Here is a 27,967-nt window from a genome sequence, read left to right as displayed (position 1 = left end):
CTTTCAAGAAGAAAAACAAGAAGAAAACCTCTTGAGAGAGTTCTAACTTTCAAGCGAATGACAAATCCTAATCTAGAGGTTCTTCTATAAAGTACTTCTTCTATAAGAAGAAGGGACATAAGAAGGTGGATTGCCTGAAGCATAAGAAATGACTCGAGAAGAAATGTAACAAGTTATTCGTTTCTTATGAGTGTAATTTAATCTATGATCCATTGCATAGTTGGTGGATTAATTTTGGGATCACGATGCACATTGTCAACTCTTTGTAAGCATTTCTAAACAAAAGAGAACCAACTGAGCATAAAAAAACATTTTCTCAAGAAACGAAATGCATTTGCATGTCAAGAACGTTGGGACCTATAGAGTTGTTTTGGAGTCTGAATTTATTTTGAACTTGGTTGATACATTTTATGATTCATCCTATAGTTAGAACCTTATTTCTATTTTAAAACTTGATAAGTTTTGTTTTGCATTTAATTTTGAAAACTTTATGCTTATTATTATTAAAAAATTTATTCTTGTTGGTTCTGCATATGTAAGTGATGATTTGTATTGTTTGAGAACCAAACTCCATATCCAAAAATCTCACTTCGTTGAGAATATGGTGATTGACTATAAACGTGATTTAAAGGATGATCAATTGTATTTGCTTTGACATCAAAGGTTAGGACACATCTTGAAAGAGAGTCCAAAGACTTGTGAATGAAGGGACTTAAATCCCTTGACTTTACGGATAAAGAACCATGTGTTGACTGCATAAAGGCTAAGCAGTCTAACACATATAAGAAAGTTGCCAAATGCAATAATGAAAAATTAGAGATTGTGTATATGAATATTTGCAGGCCGTTTTCTCCGCGTTACACGGATGAAAAATATTTTGTCACCTTTATAGAAAATTACTCACGGTATATATGTTTCTACTTGTTATTTGAGAAATTTGAAGTTTTTCGGGATTTTAAGGACTTTAAGAAAGAAGTAGAGAAACAAACCAATGAAGTTATAAAAGCAGTCAGGTTTAATAAATGTGGTAAATACTATGGTTGTTTCACTAAGATGAGACAAAAGGAAGGGCCATTAGCGCACTTTTTAAAGGAGAAATACATTGTTCCTCAATACACCATATCTAGTAGTGCTTACCAAAATGGTATAGCTGAAAGGAGAAACTGTACGCTTAAGAAAATAGTTCGAGCGATGTTAAATCACTCAAACCTTTCCTTGACCTTGTGAGGTGAACCTCTTAGGGCAATAATACACATATTAAATAGAGTTCCTATGTAAGTTGTCGAAAAGACTCCTTATGAGTTATAGACTGATAGAAAATCGTTCTTGTCATATATGCACATATGGAGATGTCTAATTGAAGCTAAATTGTATCCCACATATAAAAGCCTTTGATCTTAAGATGACTAGTGGATTTTTTATTGGTTATCCAGAAAGATCAAAGGGCCTTAGGCTTTATTATCCATCTCATACACCACAAATAGTGAAAATAGATAAAACGAGATTTCCTGAAAATAGTTCTATTGGGATAGATGCATCTCAAAGTCTTGCATTTGAGAAATTATAAGATTTAGTTTCCATACATGCGAAAGAAAGACTTGGTTTTCCCGATCATTGTTCCTTTGGATGATGATAAAAAAAATTCGGTCAATGAGTATCAATCTTAAGTAGAACAAATTATTGATGAGGATATACAATAACAACATGATGTAGAGGTTCAATTTGAACCATCTGAAGCACCTGTACGAAGGTTCACGAGGACCAAGAGATCTGCTATCCACCCTGATTATGTGGTATATTTACAAGAGCCTAACGATTTCATAAATATTGATGATGATCTCTTAACCTTTGCAGAAGTCATTGATAGTAACAAATCGACACATTGGATCAATGCCATGAAATAAGAGCTTTATTTTATAGCAAAGAACCAAGTTTTTTAGAACACATGTTTTTATTGATGTCAGGTGCTAAGACGCCGAGAGTGAATGGTTTTCCTGTCGAATTTTTAAAGGCATCGTGAGATCTTGTCAAGTATGACGACTTGCTTCAGATGATGGATGAATTCCACAGGAAGATCTCAGGGTGTATAGCTCGATCCTAAATCATCCTTATATCGAAGGAATGTGGTGTCGGCAACATCAATATATTCAGGCCTATATCCTTGATTGGCACCATAATCAAGGTTATTACCAAGTCATTGGCCACAAGGTTGAAAGGGGTCATTGGAAGGATTGTCTCACCAAACCAAACTGCCTTCATCCCCATTAGAAGGATACATGATTTTTGTGTCTTGACCCATGAAACAATGCATTCCATTAAGAGCTCTGATAAGTGTGCTTTCATTCTAAAATTTGATTTACAAAAAAACTTTTGACTTGCTTGATTGGAAATACTTGCTGAAGTGCATTGATATGGTGGGTCTTGGCCCTAAGTAGTGAGCATGGGTGGAGGAGATTTTGGAGTTGACTTCCATTGCAGCCATGATCAATGGCAAATTTCTTATTTCATATTTTTGTTGCACAGTTTTTTTTGTTTTTTGCCTCTGCTCAAAAATTAAATTTTGTTTTAACATTTTTTAACTGGTGATACTATAAAAAGGAAGAATTACATTGCAGGAATCGCCAAAAGAATTGCAGCAGCTGGTTATGGAGTTTTTGCAATGGACTATCCAGGGTTTGGTCTTTCACAAGGATTGCATGGGTACATTCCAAGCTTTGATAAATTAGTAGATGATGTGATTGAACAATATTCCAAAATTAGAGGTGATTTCTTGTCCTCTTTTTCATTCCCTTCTATTTTTGTCTTCTATAGTTTTGATTTTGCTTTGTTCTAGTTAACGAAGCATAGTTTTAGCATGCCTACAAGGGCACCGCTCATCTGGTAGGGGTTACTTGCGAATATCACCAAGTTGACTGGATGTCCCAAGTTCAAAACCCACGGGTGGTGTCCTTGCCGCAAGGTCAGAGCTGGGTGTGTTCCCTGGTTGTCAAGGGGGATCTCAAGGGTTTTACCAATGGGAGGCCAGCCAATGCATGATCAGTGATGGGGGGTTTTCCCTTGGATTATCCAAAAAAAAAAGCATAGTTTCAGTATGTTATTAATGATTTGCTCTCCATCAAGGTTCAATTTATAATATGCATCATTTTCTCATTTAAACAGTCCGCCAATCAAACAGAGAGTTTTTTAGAACCATATGTTAATATTTTTCAGAAATGGTTATTTTTACATTATCTTTATCCTAAAATTTCTCTTACCATGGAAAACAATTGCTACATAACATAATTTATTTATTAGCATGGATTTATATTTTTTCCAGTTAGAAAGAGAGCTAACAATGGCAAAAAGTTATTTGCCATTGGCTTCTTGTTCACCTCATGTCATCCTTGGCTTTAGTATAAGATTGTACTCTGCAAATAGTAAAGTGAATTTTCTTATCATCAAGGAAAAACATTTGACATACTCAATGGCCTTTTAATCCTTGCAATATTTATTACCTCCAAGCAGCCATTCAATGTATTAAAATATAATATATTTTATTAATTTGCAGCAAGGCCTCTAATAAGAAAGTTGCCCCATTTCATCTTTGGACAATCTATGGGAGGAGCTGTTGCTCTCAAAGTTCACCTTAAGCAGCCAAATGGATGGGATGGTATTATCTTAGTTGCTCCTATGTGCAAAGTAAGGTTTCTATCCCATCAGCATATTCATTATCTCATCACATTGTTCACATGTCATTAAATTCAAATGCCAGTTCAATACATAATTCTAGCTTGGGTGTCAGAGGGTTTTGGCCCCATCATGTACTAAGTCACCTTGCTAGGTCCTTACATTTCTGAGGGCATTATTTTTTGTATATCTTGAGTTAATTCAACATTACTTAATTTACCTGGTCTATAAGCATGATATCTTGTGTTTTGATATAGAGTCAACATGAAGCTGCAAAATTATATTATGAACTAATAGCTTTAAGCATATTTAGTTTCTATGCTTTGGGAACCCAAAATTAAATCATAATTCTATTGTGGTACTATTCCTATTTATCACTTGAAATCACTATTTTGATCTTAACATGCAAGTGTTTGAATCTCCAATTGTTAATGAATTCTGCAGAAAAACGTCACATTCATGCTTTTGATAATTGTCTCCCCAAGCCGTCTGGCATATTCCTTGTGTCAAGGATGTGCAAAATGCTTCAAGGCTGAGAAAGTGCTGCATGTATATGACTGTGTAACCAGTCTTGTTTATATTGAATTCCTTAAGCAATGCTTCAAAATGGGCCTTACAAATTATGATTCATGCCTGACGTCTTACATCACACTCCTTGATGTTTAATCCTCAATACATGTTTTAATCATGGTTTTTAAAGGCATAGGGAATAGTGAAACATTTTTCAAAAATATGAATGAGGCATATGCTGGCCGCCTGAAGGCAGAGTGAGGCATAATCCTCAATACATTTCAAGGCATAAAGTTAAAAAAAATAAAAAATTCTATAGCTACTAAATCAAGTATTTCATTAACTATAAAGTATATATAAATAACATTTATTACAAAAAATCACAAAAAAATATCAATATTGCAAGTGTTGTGGGTGTCTTGAATTTTGGACGTTCTCCGATCCATGACCTGACCTGAAATATTTTGGTGACTATACAATGTGGATTTCAATGGGGTTTGTGATGGTAGCGGAGGGATCAAGCCGTTAGGCCCAAGACCAGAGCACACCACAAACCCCTATGGGGGTGCCGGAGCGGAGCCCCTGTGGTGTGGACCTATCCCGTTGTGTAATTTTTCTTTTCGTACCTGCTAGGGTTTTTCTTTCCTCCTTTTAAGAGTAGGGCATGAGAGTTTCAGGTGCATTGGGGATTAGGATTTTGAGAGCTCTGTATCTCGCCTCTACATTTCCTCGCATTTGCTAGTAGATTTCTTTCTCTTCCTTCGCCTATGGATGTAAGCTTGATTGTGCATATCGTATCGTAACCTGTATCGGTCGAGCAAAAAACAAGATACGTATCCAAGGTTGCCACACTAAGAAACAGAAGCAGGAAATGATACGGGAAGCAGAAGCGAGAAGCGATGTATTTTGAGATGTATAGGAAGCGCAAAGCGAGGAATAAAACAAATATATATATATATATATATATATATATATATATATATATATATATATATATATATATATAAGAATTGAATGGGAATCTAAATGAAACACAAATAAAAACCAAAATAAGTTACTAGTATTAAATTTCATGATTTTTTAGTATAAGAATTAAATTTTTAACAAAATCTAAAAATGCTGACTACCAATTTAGAGAAAGCACATGGAAGTGAGTGAGATGAGTGAGAAAACACAAAAAATATGAAAAGTTGAGTAAGAGAACATATAAGAATAATAGATGAAGCATGTGGAAAGCATAAAAGTATGGAGGAATCGAGGTTCTCATCATGTTTTGAAAGTGAGGCGTATCGTGCTTTCGAAGTGAGTTTCCGGGAAGAGAGCTCCCTTGTATGTAGTGTATCGTATCATAAAAAATCATAAATTTTGAAAAAAAAATTAATAAAAAATCATAAAAAATGAGCAAAATTTTTAAAGAAATCATAACACATGAAACAATGATGAATTGCACAAAATTCAACCAAAAAATCACATATAAAGCATTTATGTCTCTATGAGCTACATAAGACATTATCAAATATCAACTATCTCACAAGGACAATGCAAAATATTAATATCTTTCAATTAAGATCATGCCACAAGACTCATACTTCATATTACATAAACAAAAATATTATGGCAATAGTTGCACTCGATTTTCAATTTGTTTTCATACATCACTTCAGTGCCTTATTGCTATGATGGATCATCTGATGCCATCTTTGTTGAAGGAGTGTGGAGCTTGATTTCTACCTTAATATAAATCTCTCATTTTTGCGGATTCAAAGTTTTTGGAGGGTTGCTTTATAATTTTACTCATAATAAATATTTTTGAACTTAACCTACTTTCTTGATTGAAAAAAATGGTGGAAATGCACTTTTACTTTAACAAATCGCAAAAGCCCTCTCTCGTACACACATATGAGCCTATAAATCGCTCTCATGAGTCCTAGGGTGCATGGATACCTCTCTAATGGATTATACACAAATGAGAGAGTCGGCCCTCAAGAGGTCTTTAAAACCCAAAATTGAAAAAAAGGAAAGAGGTCACTTAATTTCATGGGGATGATGATGACTTTATCATTGTCATCCATCGTTTACAAGAGGTGAAAAAAAAAGGAAAGATAGAAGAAAAAAATGAAAAAAGAAAGAAAAAAAATGTGTGAGAAGGGAAAGAGATACAATACAATGATGTTGAAGCCCTTCAAATGATACGTTTTGTAGCCGATAATGAAGTGATGAAACACTTCTCTCCAAGTGACGAAACACTTTTGCAAGAACAAGGTGATAACACACCTTTTGCACAAGGGGCACAGAAACTGAGGCAAAATTTCTCCAAGATCTAATAATCCCGTGGCTCTGATACCATGTAAGAAAGTGGTGGTGTTCCACCAAAGCACTTGAACCAACCAAACAAGTGTCTAGAAAGACACTTCACACAAGACCCGTAAAAGGGTAAAAATGGAAAACACAAAAATAAAAAAGGATTTTTATTAAAATATGAAATGCTTAAAAAGCATTTTCTACAAGTGAAATACAACGAGGGATGCAACCCTATAATAGAGAGGAGAGGAGAGCTCATAAGGAGCTCTCCCTCTAACCGTTGGACTAGCTCCAACAGCTAGAGTTTGGTCAAGTTCCAATTGGAACTTGACCAAAACCCTAACTATCTAGTTCCATTTGAACTAGATAATTAAAATACAAAAAAATTAAATAAGAAAAATAAGAAAAAAATACAAAATACAAAAACTATTTTACATTTTAACACTCCCCCTCAAACTATAGTACAATGAGCGAAAGTTTGTTTAAGAGATAGTGAAATCGGGGTGCTGCAGGAGGCTTGGTGAAGAAGTTTGCTAACTGGTATTCTGATGTAACATATGGCAGATCAATGGTTTAATTCAAGTACTCCTCTCTGACATAGTGACAATCTATTTTAATGTGTTTGGTGCGTTCGTGGATCGTCCGGTTGCTGCAAATATAGATTGCACTCTTGTTGTCACAACACATTCGTGAAGCATGTGTTGCTGCAACTCCCATATCCACAAGCAGACGACGGAGCCATACGACCTCCATTGTAGTGGTTGCCATGGCTCGATATTCGGCCCCAGTAGAGGATAGAGAAACCTTCTGCTGCTTCTTGCACCTCCACGATATAAGAGATTTACCTAAAAACACACAGAAACCAGTGGTTGAGTGCCTATTATTAGAATCACCTCCCCAGTCAGCATCTTAAAGAATTTATCCACCGACGTTCGGTTGATGCTAAGGAGGGAGAAGATGCCTGTGAGAAAGAGGGAGGCTGCAGCAACAAGTGGTACGATCCTCAACAACAAGGATCGTGCCCTATATGTTATATTTATATTGAAATTAGATTGGGTTTGGATATTACTTTATGTTACATCAGATCTAGACCCAATACAAACAATACAATGACTTTGGGATGAATACATGGATTTTGGGTCCAGACCCAAACCCATAATGGGTACAATGATCCAGTCAGTCTTAATATCCTCCCTTAAGTTGTGCATGGTCATGCACCATGGACAACTTGCTCTTCAAGAACCAAAATTGTATGTTGGTAAGCCCTTTAGTGAACAAATCTGCCACTTGATCAGCCGTCCGAATACAAGCAGGTTCAACTTCCCTGTCTTCTACTTTTTGCCGAATAAAATGTTGATCAATCTCTATATGCTTTGTACGACTATGATGAATGGGATTAAAGGAAATCTGGATGGCACTCTGATTATCACACAAAAGAGTAGTGGGTAGAATGGTTTCTCCTAATTCTACCAAAAGATGTCTCAGCCATGTAACCTTTGTTGTAGTTGCTGCCATAGACCAATACTCAGCCTCAGTATTGGATCGTACAATTGCACGTTGTTTCTTGCTACTCCATGCTATTAAGTTTCCATCAATAAAAACACAATAGCTAGACACTGACTTTCTGTCATCTGGATCTCCAGCCCAATCAACATCTGCATACACAATTAGTCTATGTTGCTCTCCTTTAGTCTTAGATTGATGATAAACTAAGCCATCCCCAAGTGTTCCCTTTAAATACCGAAGAATTCTCTTGACAACATTCATATGTTCTGTGCGTGGATCATGCATGAATTGTGTGAAAATCTCTACAAAAAGAGATTGTGTGTAACACCACAATACAAGAAATACAAAGAGTGCACAAAGGCACAAAGGAGAACACTCACAAGTTCACGGATACACATGCACAAAAGCATGAAACAAAATGAACTTCAATTCATAAGTTCCCAAGAGGGGCTTTACAAAAGCATTGATGTTGCATATGCTCTCACAAAAAAAGATATGTTTACAAGGGCCACTAAGGCCTATTTCTAATGCAAAAAGAAGCCACAGGGTGCAGCTCAATATGACTGTTGGAGCTGCACCCAACGGTCACATTTGTGACTGTTGGGGCAGCTCCAACAGCTATATGGAGCTGTCCCTTTCACAACAGTCAAAAAGAAAAAGTGTAAAAAGAAAAAGGTGTAAAAGGCAAAAGTAAATAAAAAAAGAAAAAGTAAAAATGTGCCCATTAGGGTGGCTGACACCTATTGAGTAAAAAGACTGTAATACCCCTGATGGGTATTTCAGTTTACAGTTAAAAGAGACATAATATTTTAACAAATTGTGAGACTTGATTTATTAAAGCATACCCATGAGGCTGCGATATTGTCTGGGATATCCATATGCCTCCCCATCTAGAGCACTGAGCTTATGATTCAATACACTAGGAGTGGACAAAGGTTTACAATCCTTCATACCTGCCTTATCCAATAAATCCAAGGTATATTTGTGTTGAGTTAATGAAAGATATCTATCCTGTCGGTCTACTTGAACCCCCAAGAAATAATGCAGAACCCCCAAATCTTTCATCTTAAACTTTCGACTCAAGAGAGCCTTTTTAGCTTCTATATGTTCATCAAAATTTCCAATGATAATAATTTCATTTACATATATGAGAAGTAAAATATTGACCTCACGATCTCAAAAGATGAATAAGGAATGATCAAGGTAAGATCGAATGAATCCATGTCGTTGAACTTCGACAGAGAAGCTATCAAACCAAGAATGAGAGGCATGCTTTAGTCCATAGATGACTATTCATAATTTACCAACATGAGTGTTGGGGTTGTGTTCTGCATAACCAGGAGACTGCTCCATATACACTTCTTCTTTCAGACTGCCATGCAAAAATGCATTTTTAACATCAAGCTGACTGAGAGTCCAACCATACTGAACCGACAAAGATAAAATTAATTGAATTGTTCTCATCTTGACTACAGGGCTAAAGGTCTCATCATAGTCTTGCCCGTATTCCTGAGTAAAGCCTTTGGCTACAAGTCTCGCCTTGTAGCGTTCAATGGATCCATCAGGTTTATACTTGATCTTATAGATCCATTTAGAACCCACGACATTTTTGTCTGAGGGTCTAGGGACAATCTCCTAAGTTCCACATTCATGCAAGGCTTCCATCTCCTCATTCATGGCCTCAATCCACTTGATTGACATGTATGCATCCGAGAAACTGACGAGTTCATCTTGCTTTTCAATCTGAGAAACAAATAATTGCAGATCTGTAGAGAAGTTGTTATAATTGTCCCATCTCTCAATAGGATGGCGAATTCTTCCAGTTCGTCTGGGTTGCACATCAATTGGCTAATCATTATTCTTGTTTCGTCGTACATAGACGATTCCTTGAAATTTTGCGACATCTGAAGTAGACATGCTAGGAACCTACGCATTTCTCAATTCTTCCATCTGAGGTTCAACGTCGGTCTCACTCGGTTCAACAGGTGACGTGTGACACGGGTGGACATCACGCGTCTCTATCTGGTTAAGCAACTCAGTGACAAGCCATGGCTGATACCACTCAGCGCCCTCGTTGTGTCCATCTACACTTCTTGAGTCCTCAACAATGGTTTCATCAAACACAACATTTCGTGAGACTCTGATGCGATGAGTGATGGGGTCATAGCATCGATACCCTTTGTATTGGTCAGCATATCCCACAAACTTGCACATACATGCTTTGTCCTGAAACTTATTTCGTTGAGAGCTATCAATATAGACTTAACACATACAATCAAACACTCGCAATTCATTATAATCGGGTTGAATCCCGAAAAGAGCAAAATAAGGAGATTGGTTCTCTAGCAATGTCATGGGTAGACGATTTATGATATACACAGCTGAGTGGAAGGCCTCCGTCCACAAACTCACGGGAACATAAGTGTCATGCAACATACTCAAGGCACTTTCCACAATGTGCCGATGTTTTCTTTCCGCCACACCATTTTGTTGTGGTGTATGTGGGCAAGATATACGACGACTTATTCCATTATCTTAAAGAAATTTAGTAAATTCCTTTGATAAATACTCACCTCCTTCATTACATTGGAAATGCTGAATTTTAGACGAGAATTGATTACAGACTAAAGCGAAGAATGAACAAAAGAGTTTGAATACTTCAGATTTATGTTTCATAAAATAAATCCAAGTATATCTGGAATAGCTATCAATAAAGGTTACGTAATAGCGACTATCAGATAAAGAAGATTGTGGGACAGAACCCCAAACATCAGAATACACAATTTTAAAAGACAATGAAGCTCTTTGATTTATTGAATTAAAAGGAAGAACATTACTCTTACATAGTTGACAACTGGAACAAAGTGGAGTATCAGACTCAACACTCAGACTAGACTCTGGAACAAGTCCACTCCACACAAGTTTCTTAATGAAGAAACCATTACAATGACCCAAACGACGATGCCAAATCTCTGGCTTATTACACTGAGATAAACTAAAACAATCTTTGGACGACACTAGCTGGACTGGCTGAATGACAGATGAATTTGATGAAGCACCACGAACAGAAGAAGAAGAAAGATCCTTGAGGATATACATGTTTCTTTGTCGTTCTCCTTCAACGAGCGTCTTCTTCGTGAAAAGATCCTTGACACATACAGAAGGAGTGAATTCAACGGAAGAATTAGTATCATCAACAAGTTTAGAGACAGAGACAATATTCTTGACAATACTTGGAGAATGATAGACTTTGGACAAATTTAGAGAAGAATTAGGGAGTGAAAGGTTAACATTTCTAGTATGAGATATAGAGTGAAGAATACCATCTTCAGTTTTAATATGAATTTTTTCACGATAAGGAACATATTTTAAAATCTTACCGACATCACCTGTCACATGTGCTGCAGCCCCAGAATCAATGTACCAGGTTCCTTGCTCATTCTGCTTGAAGCTTAAACTTGAAAGAGCAGATATCAGAAGATTCTTCACATTATCCTTTTCATCATCCTTCGAGTCTTCTCCTATTCTTCCTATGTGAGAGGATCCTGCACCATTAAATTTTCCCTTGTTCTGTGGATTGTACCAACAATTAGCTTTGATGTGCCCTCTTTTGTTGCATTGAAAACATGTCGGTATGTTTTTGGAGCTCTGATTCCCTGGGAAAGAATTATGTGACATGTTGGGCGTGGACAACAATCCTCGTCCTCCTTGACTATTCCTTCCCTGTTCACGTCCACCTCGAAAGCCTCCACGTCCTCGTCCTGACATCATCCTTGTAACCAATACATCATGGTGGCTGGAGTGCATCTCTTCTCCTCGAATGGTAACTTCATACTGTAATAACTTCACGCGAAGATCTTCAAAACTTGGTAAAGAAAGAAGACATAGGAGGGATATGACCAACATGTGTTAATCAGATCCAAGACAATTTAGTGCCTGTTGAACTTTTTCTTTGTCAGGAATTTCACAACCCACCATGGTGATGGTCTTGACTTTGTTCATGTACTCTGTGACTGACAGGTTTTCCTTCTTTAAGAGCTGAAATTCTTTCTTTAAATGTAGGGTTCTGACCTCTGAAATCTGTGAATAGGTTTGTGCCAACCTCTACCATAACTCCATAGCGGAGCATTCGTCGAGAATGCCCACTAATACCTCTTGAGAAAGAGTAGAGGTAATATATGCCACAACCGCCTGATCCTTTCTCCTCCATGCTGTGAATTCTGGATTACGAACCAATTTGTTGGAAACCTCCCCTTTATCATCTCTCTCCTCTTGCAAAACAAACTCTGGTGGTGTGGGGACAGATCCATCAAGATATCCAGAGAGATCCAAACTCCTAATAAAAGGCAATATTTACCTCTTCCAAGTTAAGTAATTCGAGTTGGTGAGTTTTTCGGAAATAAGTTGACCAAGGAAGCTAGATGGAAGAGAAGGAGAATCCATGAAAAGAATAAGAATAAATGGAATTGAAGAGAAGAACGAGAAATATATCAACAAGACAGTCCAACAAGTTAGAGAAACAATCAGAGTTCACGACCTTTTTGTTTTTTATCCGAGTCACTGTTTCTCTAATACCTTTAGTGGACTGCACGATTTGTACTGGTTAGAGTCTCATCAGATTTCTCGCAGACTCCAAAGATGTAAAGGCAGGTCTGACGAAAATTGGGTATACAGGTTTGAAACCCAATAAGTTCTGTAAGATGAGAGTTCTGACGTGAATAGTCAGATCTGATGTTAATGCGAGACAGATGGTGCAAGACACGAACATATCTGATGCACTAATCAGATCTGGAATCAACGATGAAGGTGGGTAAAATATTTTTTTTTTGCAATAGGAAGAGAAGAGAAACAGATCTGGAACGAATTTTGACGTCAACGATAGGAAGAGAAACAGATCTGGAACGAAATCAGATCTGAAATCCAAAGATTGAATTGAAATAAAAAATCGATAAGAAGAGAAGCATATCTGGAACAAAAATCAGATCTGAAATCCAAGGATTGAATCGAAATAAAGATCAGTTTTGAAATTGAAGATGGAGGAAACAGAGAGGAAAGATAGAGAAAATAGAAGACAAATTTTTTTTGTTGTTTTACTAACCTAGAACAGAAGACAAATCCCTCGAGACACTTTCTGGAATCGGATTCACGCCTTTGAACTGAAGTCAGATGCGATCCCACTCTGATACCATGAAAGAATTTATCCATCGACGTTCGGTTGATGCTAAGGAAGGAGAAGATGCATGTGAGAAAGAGGGAGGCTACAACAACAAGTGGTACGATCCTCAACAACAAGGATCATGCCCTATATGTTATATTTATATTGAAATTAGATTAGGTCTGGATATTACATTATGTTACATCAGATCCAGACCAAATACAAACAATATAATGACTTTGGGATAAATACATGGATTTCGGGTCCAGACCCAAACCCGTAATGGGTACAATGATCCAGTCAGTCTTAATAGCATCAATATAAGCAATTAAATCTAATGATGATGAAACAGACAAGAAGAGTCCTCGTGAAAGAGAACTCTTTAAATATTTAATAATTACATAAAATTGCTTCCATGTGAACAGAGGTGGGAGTATATGCTGAAACTGGCTGGTTGTATGTACGACATGCGCAATGTCCAGCCTAGTGATGGAAAGATAGGAGAGTGCTTCAACAAGCTGTCTGAAGGGGGTAGGATCATCGAGACACTCTCCATCATCAATTTTTATTTTAACATTGACTACTTCAGGAGTATCCACCGTCTTTTCATATGTAATGCCAGACTTGGAAATAATATCAGAAGCAAATTTAGATTGAGATATCAGATATCCTCGAGGAGAATAAGCAACTTCTATTCCTAAAAAATATCTCAAAAATCCTAAATTAGACATTTCAAAATGAGTTTTAAGAAGAGTTTTGATATTTGCCACTCATTGTTTGTCGTCACTAATGATGATCATATCGTCTACATAGAGGAGAAGAATGATGATACTTGCATCAGATCTCTTAACAAACAAAGCAATGTTAGTTAAACAAGAATGAAATCCAATATCTGTCATAACATGACTAAACCTGTCATACCAGGCTTTTAGTGCTTGTTTGAGACCATAGAAAGCCTTCTCAAGATAAAGAGTTTTACCTGTGGGAATACAAATACCAGGTGGAGGATCCATGTATACTTCTTCAGCAAGCCTCCCATTTATGAAAGCATTTTTGACATCCATTTGAAAAATATGCCACCTTTTAACAGAGGCCAAGGCAATCAGGGTTATAATAGTAGTCATACGGGCTACAGGAGTGAAAGTTTCTTCGTAGTCAATGCCATACTCTTGAGCATAACCTTTGGCTATGAGTCGTGCTTTATATCTTTCTAGGGTCCCATCACTTTTGGTTTTGACTTTATAAACCCATCTACAACCTATAGGTTTCTTTCCAAGAGGAAGGTCTTGAATGAACCAAGTTCTGGCCTTTTCTAAAACATTCAATTCTACTTTCATAGCTTCAACCCATTCTTTATGATTTTTGGCTTCAGAGTAGGAGGAAGGTTCAACGTAGGATTGGATTAATGCTAAGGCAACCCTATATGATGGTTAAAAGGTGTCATAAGAAAAAAAAATTGTCGGGAGGTCTAGAAATTCTAGAAGTCCGTCGAGGAGGAACTTCAGAGAACCTTTCTAATGCACATGGAGGACACTTCTCGAACTCTTCGTCTTGTATACTGCAATCCAACATCCCTACTGGTTTGGTCTCTGCTATCAATGTCAAGAACAATGGGGCATTGATCATTGTCAAAGTTGCATTCAAAATTCTCTTCACCAAATTTTGAGGTTAAATGAATTAGAAAGGAATATTCAATAATATCCTTAGGTTTTTCACTCTCAAAAGCATTCTCTTTTTCTATAAAAGACACATTTCTTGATACATATAATTTGCCATTATGAATATCATAGTACTTGTAACATTTTTTATTCTCAGCATATCCAAAAAAGGCACATGGGATTGCTCGAGGGGAGAATTTATCATTTTTGTCTGTAAATACAAAACATTTGCAACCAAAAACTCTCAACCTAGAGTAGTCTGGTGTTAAATCATAAAGTTTCTCAATTGAAGAAATATTTTTCAAAGAAGAGGATGACATTCTATTGATGAGATAGGTGACAGTTAGGACTGCTTCAGCCCAAAACCCTTTTGGAACTTGACTTGCAATTAGCAAAGTCCTAGTGGTTTTCATAATGTGGCGGTGCTTGCGTTCAACAAGACTATTTTGTTGAGGTGTGTGTGGACATAATCGTTGATGAGTAATGCCATGTAGATTAAGATAATTTTTAAATTCTCCGGACATAAATTCTCCCCCTGAATCGGTGCGAAAAATGCCGATATTACTTGAAAATTTATTAATAATCATTTTATGAAATATTTGAAAATGAACAAAAACCTCGGATTTATGCTTAAGAAAATAAATCGTGTCTAGAAAAATCATCAACAAAGATGACATAATACGCATAACCGCCTTTAGAAATAACTGGTGCGGGTCCCCAAACAACCGAATGCACTAACTCAAAAGGTTTTGTAAAGACAAAGGTTATACTAGAAAAAGGTAATCTTTTCATTTTACCAATAATGCATTCTGTACAAGCAAAATTTTCAGATTTACAAAATTTTCTCAAACTTGGGAAAAAATGGATTTTAGACATATGAGGATAGTCAAGTCTTTTGTGCCATAATTCTATCTCCAATTTCTGAACATTTAGACAAAAAACATTCTTTGGTAATTCTAAAAAGTCCATGTAATATAGTCGTCCTTCTCTATGGCTTTCCCCAATCAGCTTCCCTGACTGGCGATCTTTTACCCAGCAACCATCAGAAGAGAAGGATATATTATATCTATAATCAGAAATTTGTGAAACAGATAGAAGATTCAAATTTAATTTTGGGATATATCTAACATTGGGAATACAAAAACGTTGATAATTTTCAAAAAAACCTATTCATTTTATTTCAAGAGATGTTTTATCTGTTGTGAAAACTTTTGATATACTTAAGTTGTTTTTAAGACATTCGGATAAGCATTTGTCATTTGAGGTCATATGAAATTAAGCACTAGAATCTAAAAGCCAAGAAAAATTACCTGAACCGGAAACAGATGCAATTGCCGCTTCAGTTGAGGCATCAATTGAAGATGATACCCCTTTAAGAAGAGGTTGGAGGATCTCCATCAGTTGAGCCATGGAAACAGGCGCATATTGATCTTTTGGCTCGACTTCAACGATGGCAACCCTTTTTTCATCCCTCCTTTTTAGTTTAGGGCATTGGGGCTTGTAGTGCCCTGGATCATGACAGTGGTGGCAAATAACTTTCCTCTTGTCGAACTCACCATTTTGTCTTCCAAAGTGAGGTGGCATGTAAGTACGAGTATGATTCCCAGGCCTAGATACTGCTAGGACGAAATCATCATCAGCTTTAAGGGTGCTTTTCCGGAGACGATTTTTTTCCATTGTTAATTCTTCAATAGTTTCCATAATAGTGGGAACTTTTCCACGGTGAAGAGGGCCGATTTGGTGGACTCAAATTCTTGCCTTAACCCAGTTATAAACTGGTAGAAATGTTCAACATCGAGCTACTTTTGGCAAAGCTCAATATCCTCGGCACAGTGCCATTTTGGTTCCAAAAGAGAGTTATTCCCAGAGTTTGGATAGCCCATTGTAATATTCTCGAATTGATTTGTTGCCTTGGATCATCATCCAAACCTTCTCTTGAAGATTGCATACATGTGCAATATCTTTAAGGGAATACATATTTTTAAGGTACTCTCATGCCTTATCGGCATGATCAAACTTAGCAAGACTAGAACATTTTTTAATGTCAACACTATTGATAAGCCATGACATTATTTTCGCACGTCCCATTCTCAACTCTTTCTATTTTTTTTCATGAGGCTAATGCCTTGATTTTCTCTTTCTCTGATAATGAGACCTCCTTATCTCCCTCTTTCTTGGTAAGGGATAGTTTAGGTTCTGAATCGGAACCATCCACGATTCCCGATAAGCCTTTACCCCATATGTGGTGCTTCATGATTGAAGCTCACATTACATAATTTGTGTCACTTAATTTCATGGGGATGATGGTGACTTTATCATTGTCATCCATCGTTTACAAGAGGTAAAAAAAAGGAAAGATAGAAGAAAAGAAACAAAAAAAATGAAGAAAAAAATTGTGTGAGAAGGGAAAGAGATACAATACAATGATGTTGAAGCCCTTCAAATGATACGTTTTGTAGCCGATAATGAAGTGATGAAACACTTCTCTCCAAGTGACGAAACACTTTTGCAAGAACAAGGTGATAACACACCTTTTGCATGGGCACAAAAACCGAGGCAGATTTTCTCCAAGATCTAATAATCCCGCAGCTCAGATACCATGTAAAAAAGTGGTGGTGTTCCACCAAAGCACTTGAACCAACCAAACAAGTGTCTAGAAAGACACTTCACACAAGACCCGTGAAAGGGTAAAAATGGAAAACACAAAAATAAAAAGGGATTTTTATTAAAATGTGAAATGCTTAAAAAGCATTTTCTACAAGTGAAATACAACGGGGGATGCACCTCTATTTATAATAGAGAGGAGAGGAGAGCTCATAAGGAGCTCTCCCTCTAGCCGTTGGAGCTAATCCAATGGCTAGATTTCTAGCCGTTGGACTAGCTCCAACGGCTAGAGTTTGGTCAAGTTCCAACCGAAACTTGACCAAAACCCTAACTATCTAGTTCCATTTGAACTAGATAGTTAAAATACAAAAAAAAAACAAAAATAAGAAAAAATAAAAAATACAAAAGATATTTTACATTTTAACAGGGGAGAGGTGGGTATGATGAACTAGAGAAATATTGGGGTCTTCATCGATCTCTGTGAGCATTAATGGCCAATGTAGATCTTTCTTCAAGCCGAAGAAGGGGTTGAGGCAGGGGGACCCACTATCCCCTCTACTGTTCATTCTTGCCATGGAGGTGCTCAATTATCTACTTCTACCTGCCAGCGAATGCAAGATGTACAAAGGAGTGTTTTACCAGGTATGGAAAATCATTCACATGTTCTTTTTGCAGACGATGTTTTAATTTTTTGGCGAAGCCAGTGAGGAAAATATGAAATCCTTAGGGATCATCCTAAAAAAAAATCTGCTTGCGAATTAGTTCAGGGAAAAGCAGTTTTGTGTTTAACAATGATAATGGGTATCTTGAGGCCATAGCTAGAAGAGTTTTCCAATGTGAAAAGTAGAAATTGCAATTAAATATTTGGGGATTCCATTGCACAATGGGGTGACAAAAGCTTACCTATGGGCATGAGTGGAAGATAGGATATGAAGCAAGATTGAATCGTAGAAGGCTAAGGTGCTCTCATAAGCAGATAGGAAGATTTTGTTTAGGAATGCCCTAGCCACAATAACACAACACTTCATGGGCCTATTCTCCATTCCAAATCCGGTTATGAGGAGGATAAATTGGGCATTAAGGAATCTCCTATGGGGGGGTCGGAGTGACAGGTCGACTAGAGCACCCATCGTTTGGGAGGTAGTCACTTGGCCGCTCTCGCAGGGAGGACATGGGATCAAGGACTTGAGGCATTTTAATAATGCTTTACTGGCTAAATGGTGGTGACTCATAGACACTAACGAAGGGTCGATAGTAGCGGTTTTGAGTTGCAAATATGACCTCCGTGGCTGCCCTTGGAATTTGGTGAAAAACGCTAGGTGGAAGGCAGGGTCAGGTTGTTTGAAAGGGCTGATAAAGATTTTTGACATTTTCATATCGTGTGTGAGGGTGGTAGTGGGTAACTGGAGCAACACGTCTTTTTGGGATCACGTATGGGCTGCGAGGCACCTCTACGACAAATATATCCAAAATTGTTTAGTATAAGCAGGGGGGACGAGTGGCACGGTGAGGGATAGTTGGTCGGTGATGCACCAATGGTATGTTAACGTAGGGTGTGGCCATAGCGATGTCACCAACAGGCAATTGCAATGCTTGATGAACTTGCTCAGCTCTCGGACAAAGAAGATAGGCTTTGGTGGGAACATGAAAGGGATGGTGTGTTCATGGTAGCGTCATGCTACCGCATGCAGGGTGAACGGTCAGTCACATGGCTCCCAGAACACAGCTTATGGGGAGTTGATATGCCTCCACGGTCCTCGCTGTTCGGGTGGCTGGTACTTAATGTCAGGGCAAGGACTGACAACAATCTGTAGCGGATGGGCATTCAACTAGCGAGCAGGTGTCGGCTGTGTGGAATAGCCATTGAAACCACAGAACATCTGTTTGCTGAATGCAAATGGTTCGTGGAGTTGCACAGCATTTTCTGTAATCAGGTTCTGCTGAGCAACTGTGGTAGCCCACGTAATGTATTCTTGTCCCACTGGTGATGCCGAGCGGGGGTAGGGGGATTCAGAGTGGAGGTGTTGGATGCTGATCACATGGAGACAGATCTGGCAGCATTGGAATGAAATCATATTCGAAAAGAACACTCTGAACTTAAAGCTTGTTCAGATCAGGATCAAGAGAAAGTTCGGTGAGACGATCAGGCTTAAATTAGGAGGCCATGATTGTAAAATTGTCTACGAAGAGACAATACGCATACAAGCACAAATACTTTATAAAAGAAGTGCACGAAGGCACTCTCACAACACTTGAACAAAATACGCAAAAAGCGTATAAATAATAAACATGCAATAATGCATGTATTGCATAAATAAAAGCAAGTGCTTGAGACTCTCAAGCTTGGGAAATACAAGGGGGGAACACCCCTATTTATACAAATGTTAGAAGGTGCAAAGGGGGGGGCTCCCAAAGGAGTCGTTGGGGGCCCCCAACGACTCTATTGGGGGACCCCCAATGCACATAAAAGAAATCAAAAAATAAAAAGAAAAAAGAAATTACAAAAGTAAAAAATAAAAAGAAAATTACAGCATATTCTAAAAGTGAATATGCGCAAAACAGGAAATGACAGAAATGCCCTTTCGGGTAAAAATATATAAATATATATATATATATATTTATATATATATATATATGTACATATAATATATTATATGTAAATATATCTCTATGTATATAAATATATATATTTATATTTACAATGATTTTAGGAGCTACATTTTAACACCCCCCCTCAAACTTACGGTGTGATAACCGCAAGTTTGTCAAGAAGGAAACGAAATCTGGGTGAACATAGAGCTTTTGTGAAGAAGTCGGCAAGTTGATACTCAGATGTCACATATGGCAAATCAATGACCTTCTTCAAGTATTCCTCTCGGACATAATGACAATCCATCTCTATATGCTTTGTTCGCTCGTGAAATGTGTGGTTCTTGGCAATGTAGATGGCACTTTTATTGTCACAGCATAGCTTTGTTGGTTCTTTGACAACTACTCCCATATCTTCCAAAAGACGTCGAATCCATACTATTTCCATGGTGGTAGATGCCATGGCTCTGTATTCGGCTTCAGTGGATGATAATGAGACCTCCTGTTGCTTTTTACATCGCCACGAGATCAAGGATTCTCCTAAAAAAATACAAAAACCAGTGGTGGAGTGACGGTTACTAGGGTCACCTCCCCAATCTGAGTCAGTATAAGCAAGCAATTTTAATTCAGAAGAAGAGGATAGGAATACTCCCTTATTCACCGTTCCCTTCAAGTATCTGATGATGCGAAGTACAGCACCCATATGGACGGTTGTAGGAGCATGTTGAAACTGACTGACGATGTGTATAGCATGTGACAAATCGGGTCGAGTAATGCTAAGATACATTAAAGAACCTACCAACTGTCTGTAGGGAGTAGGATCAGTTAGAGGAACACCATCGTCAATCTTCATTTTGGCTCCCACAACTTCAGGAGTTTCACATACTTTGTCATCAGAAATCCCTGATCTGTCAATAATCTCACAAGCAAGTTTAGACTGAGATAGAAAATAACCACGTTGCGAATAGGCAACCTCAATTCCAAGAAAATATGTCAGAAAACCTAAGTCTGACATCTCAAATTTTGAAGTCAAGACGGACTTAATACCCTTGACTCCTTGAATATCATCACCTGTAATTAACATGTCATCAACATATAATAACAATATTACAATCCCTGCTTTAGATTTTCTATTAAATAGAGCAGTATCAGTATAACATGAGGAGAAACCATTTTCCAGCATTACACTGGTAAACCTGTCATACCAGGCTTTGGGGGCCTGCTTCAAACCATAAAGAGCCTTTCGAAGACGAAGTACTTTATCTTTAGGAATCTTCATGCCAGGTGGGGCTTCCATATACACCTCTTCGTTAAGGTCGCCATTTAGAAAAGCATTTTTCACATCCATTTGAAAAATATTCCAATTTTTAATAGATGCAATAGTAATGAGACATCTAACTGTAACCATTCGGGCTACAGGAGCAAAAGTTTCTTCATAATCAATTTCATACTCTTACCCATACCCTTTAGCAACTAAGCGAGCTTTATACCTTTCTAGAGATCCGTCGCTCTTAGTTTTAACTTTAAACACCCATCGACAACCTATAGTTTTCTTTCCTATGGGTAGAGTTTGGAAATCCCAAGTTTCAGCCATTTTTAGAGCACTAAGTTTTTTTTGCATGGCTTCTTGCCATTCTATACATTTTTTAGCTTCTTCAAAATTTCTTGGCTCAAAATAAGAGTGAATGGCACTAAGACAAGCCCTATACCGAGGTGAAAAAGAATCAAAAGAGACAAAACGAGTTGGCGGTCTCCTATTCCTCTCAGATCTTCGGTGATCGAGAGTAGGAGCAAGCTCACTATATTGGTCAATGGCACTTCTAAAGGTGTCTTGGTTTCTACGGGAGTAGATTATCGGTTCACTTGAAATTCTGTTTTCTTGATCATTGAGAGGGTTATGTTCTTCAACATCACCATCATTTTCCTCATCGTGATCATCATCACTAGATATATCATCATTACTAGCCAATAAATAAAAAAGGAATGAGTAATCAAAATTTTCTTGTTGAGAAACATTTTTCTCAAATCCACTCTCATTTTCTAAAAACGTTACATTTCTAGAAACATATAACTTGTCATCTCGAAGGTCATAGCAACGAAACCCTTTTTGAGTTTCGGAATAACCAAGAAAGGCGCAGGGGATAGCTTTGGGAGAGAGCTTGTCATTTTTATCTGTTAGTATAAAACATTTACACCCAAAAACACGTAACCTATTATAATCAGGTTCAAGCTTATATAAGATCTCAAAAGGGGATATTTTTCCTAATATCCTAGATGGTAAGCGATTTATCAGATAAACAGAAGCGAGAGCTGCTTCAGCCCAAAAATTTTTAGGAATGTTTTGAGAAATAAGCGGGGTCCTAGTGGTCTCAATGATGTGCCTATGCTTTCTTTCGGCCAACCCATTCTGTTGAGGGGTTTTAGGACAAGACCTTTGGTGAATAATACCGTGATCCTCAAGATATGTTTTAAATTGGTTGGAGAGATATTCTCCTCCAGAATCACTTCTAAAAATCTTTATATTACTATTGAATTGATTCTTGATCATTGAGTGAAAGGTTTTAAAACATGTAAAAACTTCATGTTTGTACTTAAGGAAATAGATCCATGAATACCTGGAGAAATCATCCACAAAAATAACATAGTAAGAAAAGCCTCCTTTTGAAACAACAGGTGCGGGTCCCCAAACATCGGAATGGACAATTTCGAAGGTTTTAGATGAGAACATAGTTCTTTGCTCAAACGGTAAACTTTGCATTTTTCCGAGAATACAATCATTACAAGAAAGTGAACTTTTACATAGATCTTTTGCAAAATGTAAATAAGATAACTTGGTAACATTAGGATGACCAAGTCTTTTGTGCCATATGTTTATATCTTTGTTCTGGGCAACATTACAAAATGATTTTGGAACTTGAAGAAATTCCATATAGTATAAGTCTCCTTTTCTAAAGCCTTCCCCAATCAATTTCCCGGACCGGCGATCCTGTATTAAGCATTTGTCACATGAAAATTTAATATCGCATCCAAGGTCCGAGAGTTGAGAAACAGAGAGAAGATTTAAATTAAGTTTAGGTATAAATCTAATTTTTGGAATGAAAAAACCTTGAGTTTCAAAATTACCTATTCCTTTAATTTCAAGAGAGGTTCCATCCGCAGTGGAAACAAAGGATGGAGAAACGTTTTTTGAAAAATCGGAAAGTGAAAACATGTTTGGGGACATATGAAAAGATGCACCTGAGTCCAAAAGCCAAGAGACTTTACCTGGAATAGAAGAGGTAGACACGGCGGCACCGGATGTAGCTCCCTTGAGAAGAGGTTGAAGGGCTTCCACTATTTGATTTAATGAGAGTGACCCACTTGATGATGCCTCTTCCTTTTGTGGAACACCCGTGGTGGCCATAGCGAGAAGCCTCTTCCATTTAGGACAAACGGGCTTGATATGCCCCGGTTCCTTACAAAAGTGACAAATAGTCTTGCTATAGTCCCTCTTTCCTCTTTGTCCACCATCTCCTCCTTGATTTTGGAATTTGAAATGAGGAGGATGATAGGTCTTTACATTATTTCTGGGTCTTGATACGGCATTGACTTCATTGTTTTCTTCATGATTACAAGGAACCATAAGAACACTTGATCCTTGTTTACACAAACTCATACGAGTCTCCTCACCACTTAGTTTGGTGAGAACATCTTCAAGAGAGGGAGGAGTAAATGATGAGAGGAGTGATGACCTTATTTGCTCAAATTCCGGTCTCAACCCATTCAAAAAGTTGAAGAAACGATCTTCTTCAAGTTGCTTGTGGCGGAGTTCAATTGCCTCTCCACTCCATTTTGGTTCAAGCATAGAAAGCTCATCCCAAATAGAGGAAAGATCGGCAAAATATTCCCTAATAGACATTTCACCTTGAGTAAGGGAGAGGGCCTTCTTTTGAAGGTAATACTTATGGGAAAGATCTCTTGATGTATACATTTTCTCGAGATAATGCCAAGCTTCCGATGCTTTTTTGAATTTGATAATGTTGGCATTAATCTTTGTTTCGACGGATGCGAAGAACCAAGAAAGAATCTTGAAGTTCTTCATTTCCCATTCGTCGTGCTTCTTGGAGTATTCTTCAAGAGCTTTGGTCCTTTCCTCTCCCTCAAGAATCTTGATTTCACCACCGTCCATTATGGTTATCTTGGGTTCCGGTTCCGGAATTGTTCCTTGCACATAACCCCACAATCCTTTTCCTTTTATGTGGGCCTCCATATTCCCGGCCCAAATATGATAGTTGGACCCATTCAACTTGAAGCCAAGGGCAAAGTGAGACTCTTTCTCACCCATTAATGCGTAAAGAGAAGGAAAAAAAAGCGTACCAATACAATGTTTCAACTTCTCGTTTGCACAAGATCCTTCTAAAATATTGGAGAAGCAAGATCCACCACTTCAATCTCTAAAGATCTGAAGGCACGGTTTTTGAGGCACTCGAACAAGGGAGGATCCCACGATCTTCAATCACCAACCGAGCTTTGATACCATGTAAAATTGTCTACGAAGAGACAATACGCATACAAGCACAAATACTTTATAAAAGAAGTGCACGAAGGCACTCTCACAACACTTGAACAAAATACTCAAAAAGCGTATAAATAATAAACATGCAATAATGCATGTATTGCATAAATAAAAGCAAGTGCTTGAGACTCTCAGGCTTGGGAAATACAAGGGGGGAACACCCCTATTTATACAAATGTTAGAAGGTGCAAAGGGGGGGCTCCCAAAGGAGTCGTTGGGAGCCCCCAACGACTCTATTGGGGGACCCCCAATGCACATAAAAGAAATCAAAAAATAAAAAGAAAAAAGAAATTACAAAAGTAAAAAATAAAAAGAAAATTACAGCATATTCTAAAAGTGAATATGCGCAAAACAGGAAATGACAGAAATGCCCTTTCGGGTAAAAATATATAATATATATATTTATATATAGAGAGATATATGTACATATAATATATTATATGTAAATATATCTCTATGTATATAAATATATATATTTATATTTACAATGATTTTAGGAGCTACATTTTAACAATGATAACAGTGTTTCTGCAGCGATTCTGTATGCATTAGGGGCTCGGTTTATGCGACTAGAATGACAAATCGTCATTCGTTGTTCGCTGTAGACTGCCAATATGAAATGTCAGATCAATTTCTGTACTTAGATAATGTATAAATAGATCAATATATTTGCCTTTTCTCTAAAAAAAGGTTGAGGATCTGATCCTTTTTATAGCTACAATTGGTAAGTAGTTTTCTTATCTATTGACTGTTGACAGAGGTATGACTTCTGGTTAGAGGTTTAAGCCTCTTTAAGAGGCATAGGCCTCAATTCCCTTAAAGGGGCCTAAGCCTTTAGAGAGAAAATTCTGGATGGGCATTAAAGGCATATGACATCCTCCCAAAATGCCCCCTAAAACCTTAATTTTGATAACTGATTTATGTGTATCTTTATCACCCATTTCTCATCCTCTAAAACATCATTACACAGGGTTGGGTATGAGACACAAATTTCTTTTTCTTTTTCCTTTCTTTTGGCTAAGCCATTGTAAAGTCTGGTTCTCGTCAGCCTATATTTTACTTTTTGTTAGTTACTACTATTTCCTATTGTAGAAAAAAAAAGTAAAATTGTTTGAGGCTTGTCTGAAATGACAAAGATGTTTATTTCCGTTTACATGATAAAACACCATTAGCTCTACATTGCATCTTTTAAAACCTTTAAAGTTAAATATTGAATATTTAAGAAGTTTTCATCATCTTGTTTTATTTGCTAGTAATATCACTATCATCAATGGGGCTTTTTTGAGTGGTTCTATGTAGACTATGTGATAATTTTTTTCCTATATCTAATCATGTCCTTTGCATAAGATTGCAGAAGATGTTACACCATCTAATACAATGATAAAGGTTGCAGCACTATTATCTATTGTTCTACCTAAAGTTAAGTTCTTTCCACAACAAGATCTCAGCGAGTTGATGTTTCGGGATCCTGACAAGAAAAAAATGGTTAGTTTTTTGTCCTATTTGACTTCTTTTTGAACATTCACATATTAAAACATAGACAATTACATACATCAAATAGATGTCTAAGAGTAGGCTAGACTTGCTAGATGTGGCAATATTCTTTGGTTTTTGAGCTTTCATGAGAATTTCTTCATTAATGTTTGTTATATTAGGAACTCCACACGCCCATAGCTTTATCTACCACTAATTTATTAATTAATTTTATTATTTGTGTAGTACAGGCTCAATATAACGTGATCTCATATAGTGAACGAACGAGAGTCAGGACTGCAATTGAGCTATTGAAGACCACTAAAGAGATTGAATCCTGCTTAAAAGAGGTGAATTACCCTTATTCCACTATAGTATAGATTATCTTGATCTATATGTACCGGTCCCACTATAGCACAAAGTATCTTGATATATTGATGAAAATTTTTATAGGTTATACAGATAATTTTTCTATAACTTCTAAGCTTATATTGTTTCTAATATTTATGCCAAGATTTTTGAAATTTTAATTCCATTTTCTTGATAGACTTTTATCTTATGTTGTGTGTTTCAAAATCTCTCTCGTGTTAAAATTTTATTATACATTTAGTTGTCAAAAGATCTAGTGCATGCTTAAGGGTGACTTTTAAACTGTTGAGCCATCATTTTGTGTAAATGTATGGAGATCTACTGGATTTCTTAGAACCTTAATCTATAGACTTATCTTAATGAATAGTGGCATTGTATATTTTATCACATTAATTCTATGTGATTAACCCTGGTGCAAAATTATAACCAAGTCAACACATTAAACTAAGCCAACCTTATCCTATTTTTATACTTCATTCACTCGTTAGATATTGCAAACTTTTAGTGTTCACAAGATAGTCATCCTTCCTTTTTCCTTTTCTTTTCTAGAGGCTTAGTTACATGATTTGGCTTTGGTTAGCAATGAATAACAATAGCTGGTCATGGTAGTAAAAAGTCAATGTTAAAGACAAATTATACAAATATAACCACGATCTACAACTTGAGAGAGCATGTTAAGGAATTATACTTGTTGTAGCCTTTCAAGGAATGGTAGATTGTAGTTTGTGCACATTTGCATAAGTACTAAAGATTTCAAGTTGTGGTGTAAATTATAATTTAATGTGAAACCGCCTTTGCTTGGACAAGTAGCACACTTTTGCTGCATGATTGTCAAAAGACTTTCATGGAATTAGACACTACTTTTGGGTGCTTTTATATAAGTAACTTTTAAAAAGCTATGGCCTAAACTTTATAGAGGTTCTAGTTTGTATGAAATAATAAGATTAAAATTCAAGATTCTAATTTAATACTTGTAGACTTTACCATTTTCTAATATTTTGATTCTATGAATGTTACCTTGATTATGTTGAATTTTGTTGATTCAAATTTTACATCAGGTATCATCTCCTTTACTGGTTCTTCATGGCTCTGGAGACAAGGTGACTGATCCTCAAGTGAGTAAATTTCTATACGACAAAGCAAGTAGCAGCGATAAAACTCTAAAGTTGTATGAAGGAGGCTACCACTGCATCTTGGAAGGAGAATCTGATGATCGGATTCTCCAAGTGTTAAATGATATAATCTCTTGGCTTGACTTGCATTCTGATGTAAAAAATGCATAATTCTCACTTTATGGTGCTATGCATATTGGTCATATTTTGTCTTCTCCAGCTGATTCATTCAAGGTTAAACCCCAAATATTGGATGCATAATTTTAAACTTAGCTGTTGTTATTTGTACATATGTATGTTTCCATTAGTGGGTTTAGGAGTTATGATTATAGTAACAATCAAATCATTATGGTAAAGTGCAGCTTAATAAGAATTAAACCTAACCATGGGATGAAAATCCAAACAATAACAAAGAAACATGATACATAAAAAAGCAAAAAATAAAAAGGCCACAAAGAAGAAAAATTTT

General features: G+C 36.9%; 1 protein-coding gene across 1 annotated transcript in view; it reads left to right on the top strand.

Annotated features, from left to right (window-relative positions):
• LOC149827391 (caffeoylshikimate esterase-like) overlaps positions 1-27,756 on the top strand; it is a 37,753-nt gene extending 9,997 nt beyond the window's left edge. Inside the window, exons 4-8 of the mRNA XM_090018502.1 lie at positions 2,616-2,762; positions 3,548-3,678; positions 25,892-26,029; positions 26,269-26,367; positions 27,445-27,756. Coding sequence (XP_089874628.1) covers positions 2,616-2,762; positions 3,548-3,678; positions 25,892-26,029; positions 26,269-26,367; positions 27,445-27,669 — 740 coding nt within the window. The 3' untranslated portion in view covers positions 27,670-27,756. The remainder of the gene's footprint in view (positions 1-2,615; positions 2,763-3,547; positions 3,679-25,891; positions 26,030-26,268; positions 26,368-27,444) is intronic.
• The last annotated feature ends 211 nt before the right edge of the window (positions 27,757-27,967 follow it).

The sequence above is a fragment of the Nuphar pumila genome, chromosome 10, assembly GCF_984573655.1.
Source record: "Nuphar pumila chromosome 10, dmNupPumi1.hap1.1, whole genome shotgun sequence".
Lineage (NCBI taxonomy): Eukaryota > Viridiplantae > Streptophyta > Magnoliopsida > Nymphaeales > Nymphaeaceae > Nuphar > Nuphar pumila.
This window is presented reverse-complemented; position numbering and strand designations above follow the sequence as displayed.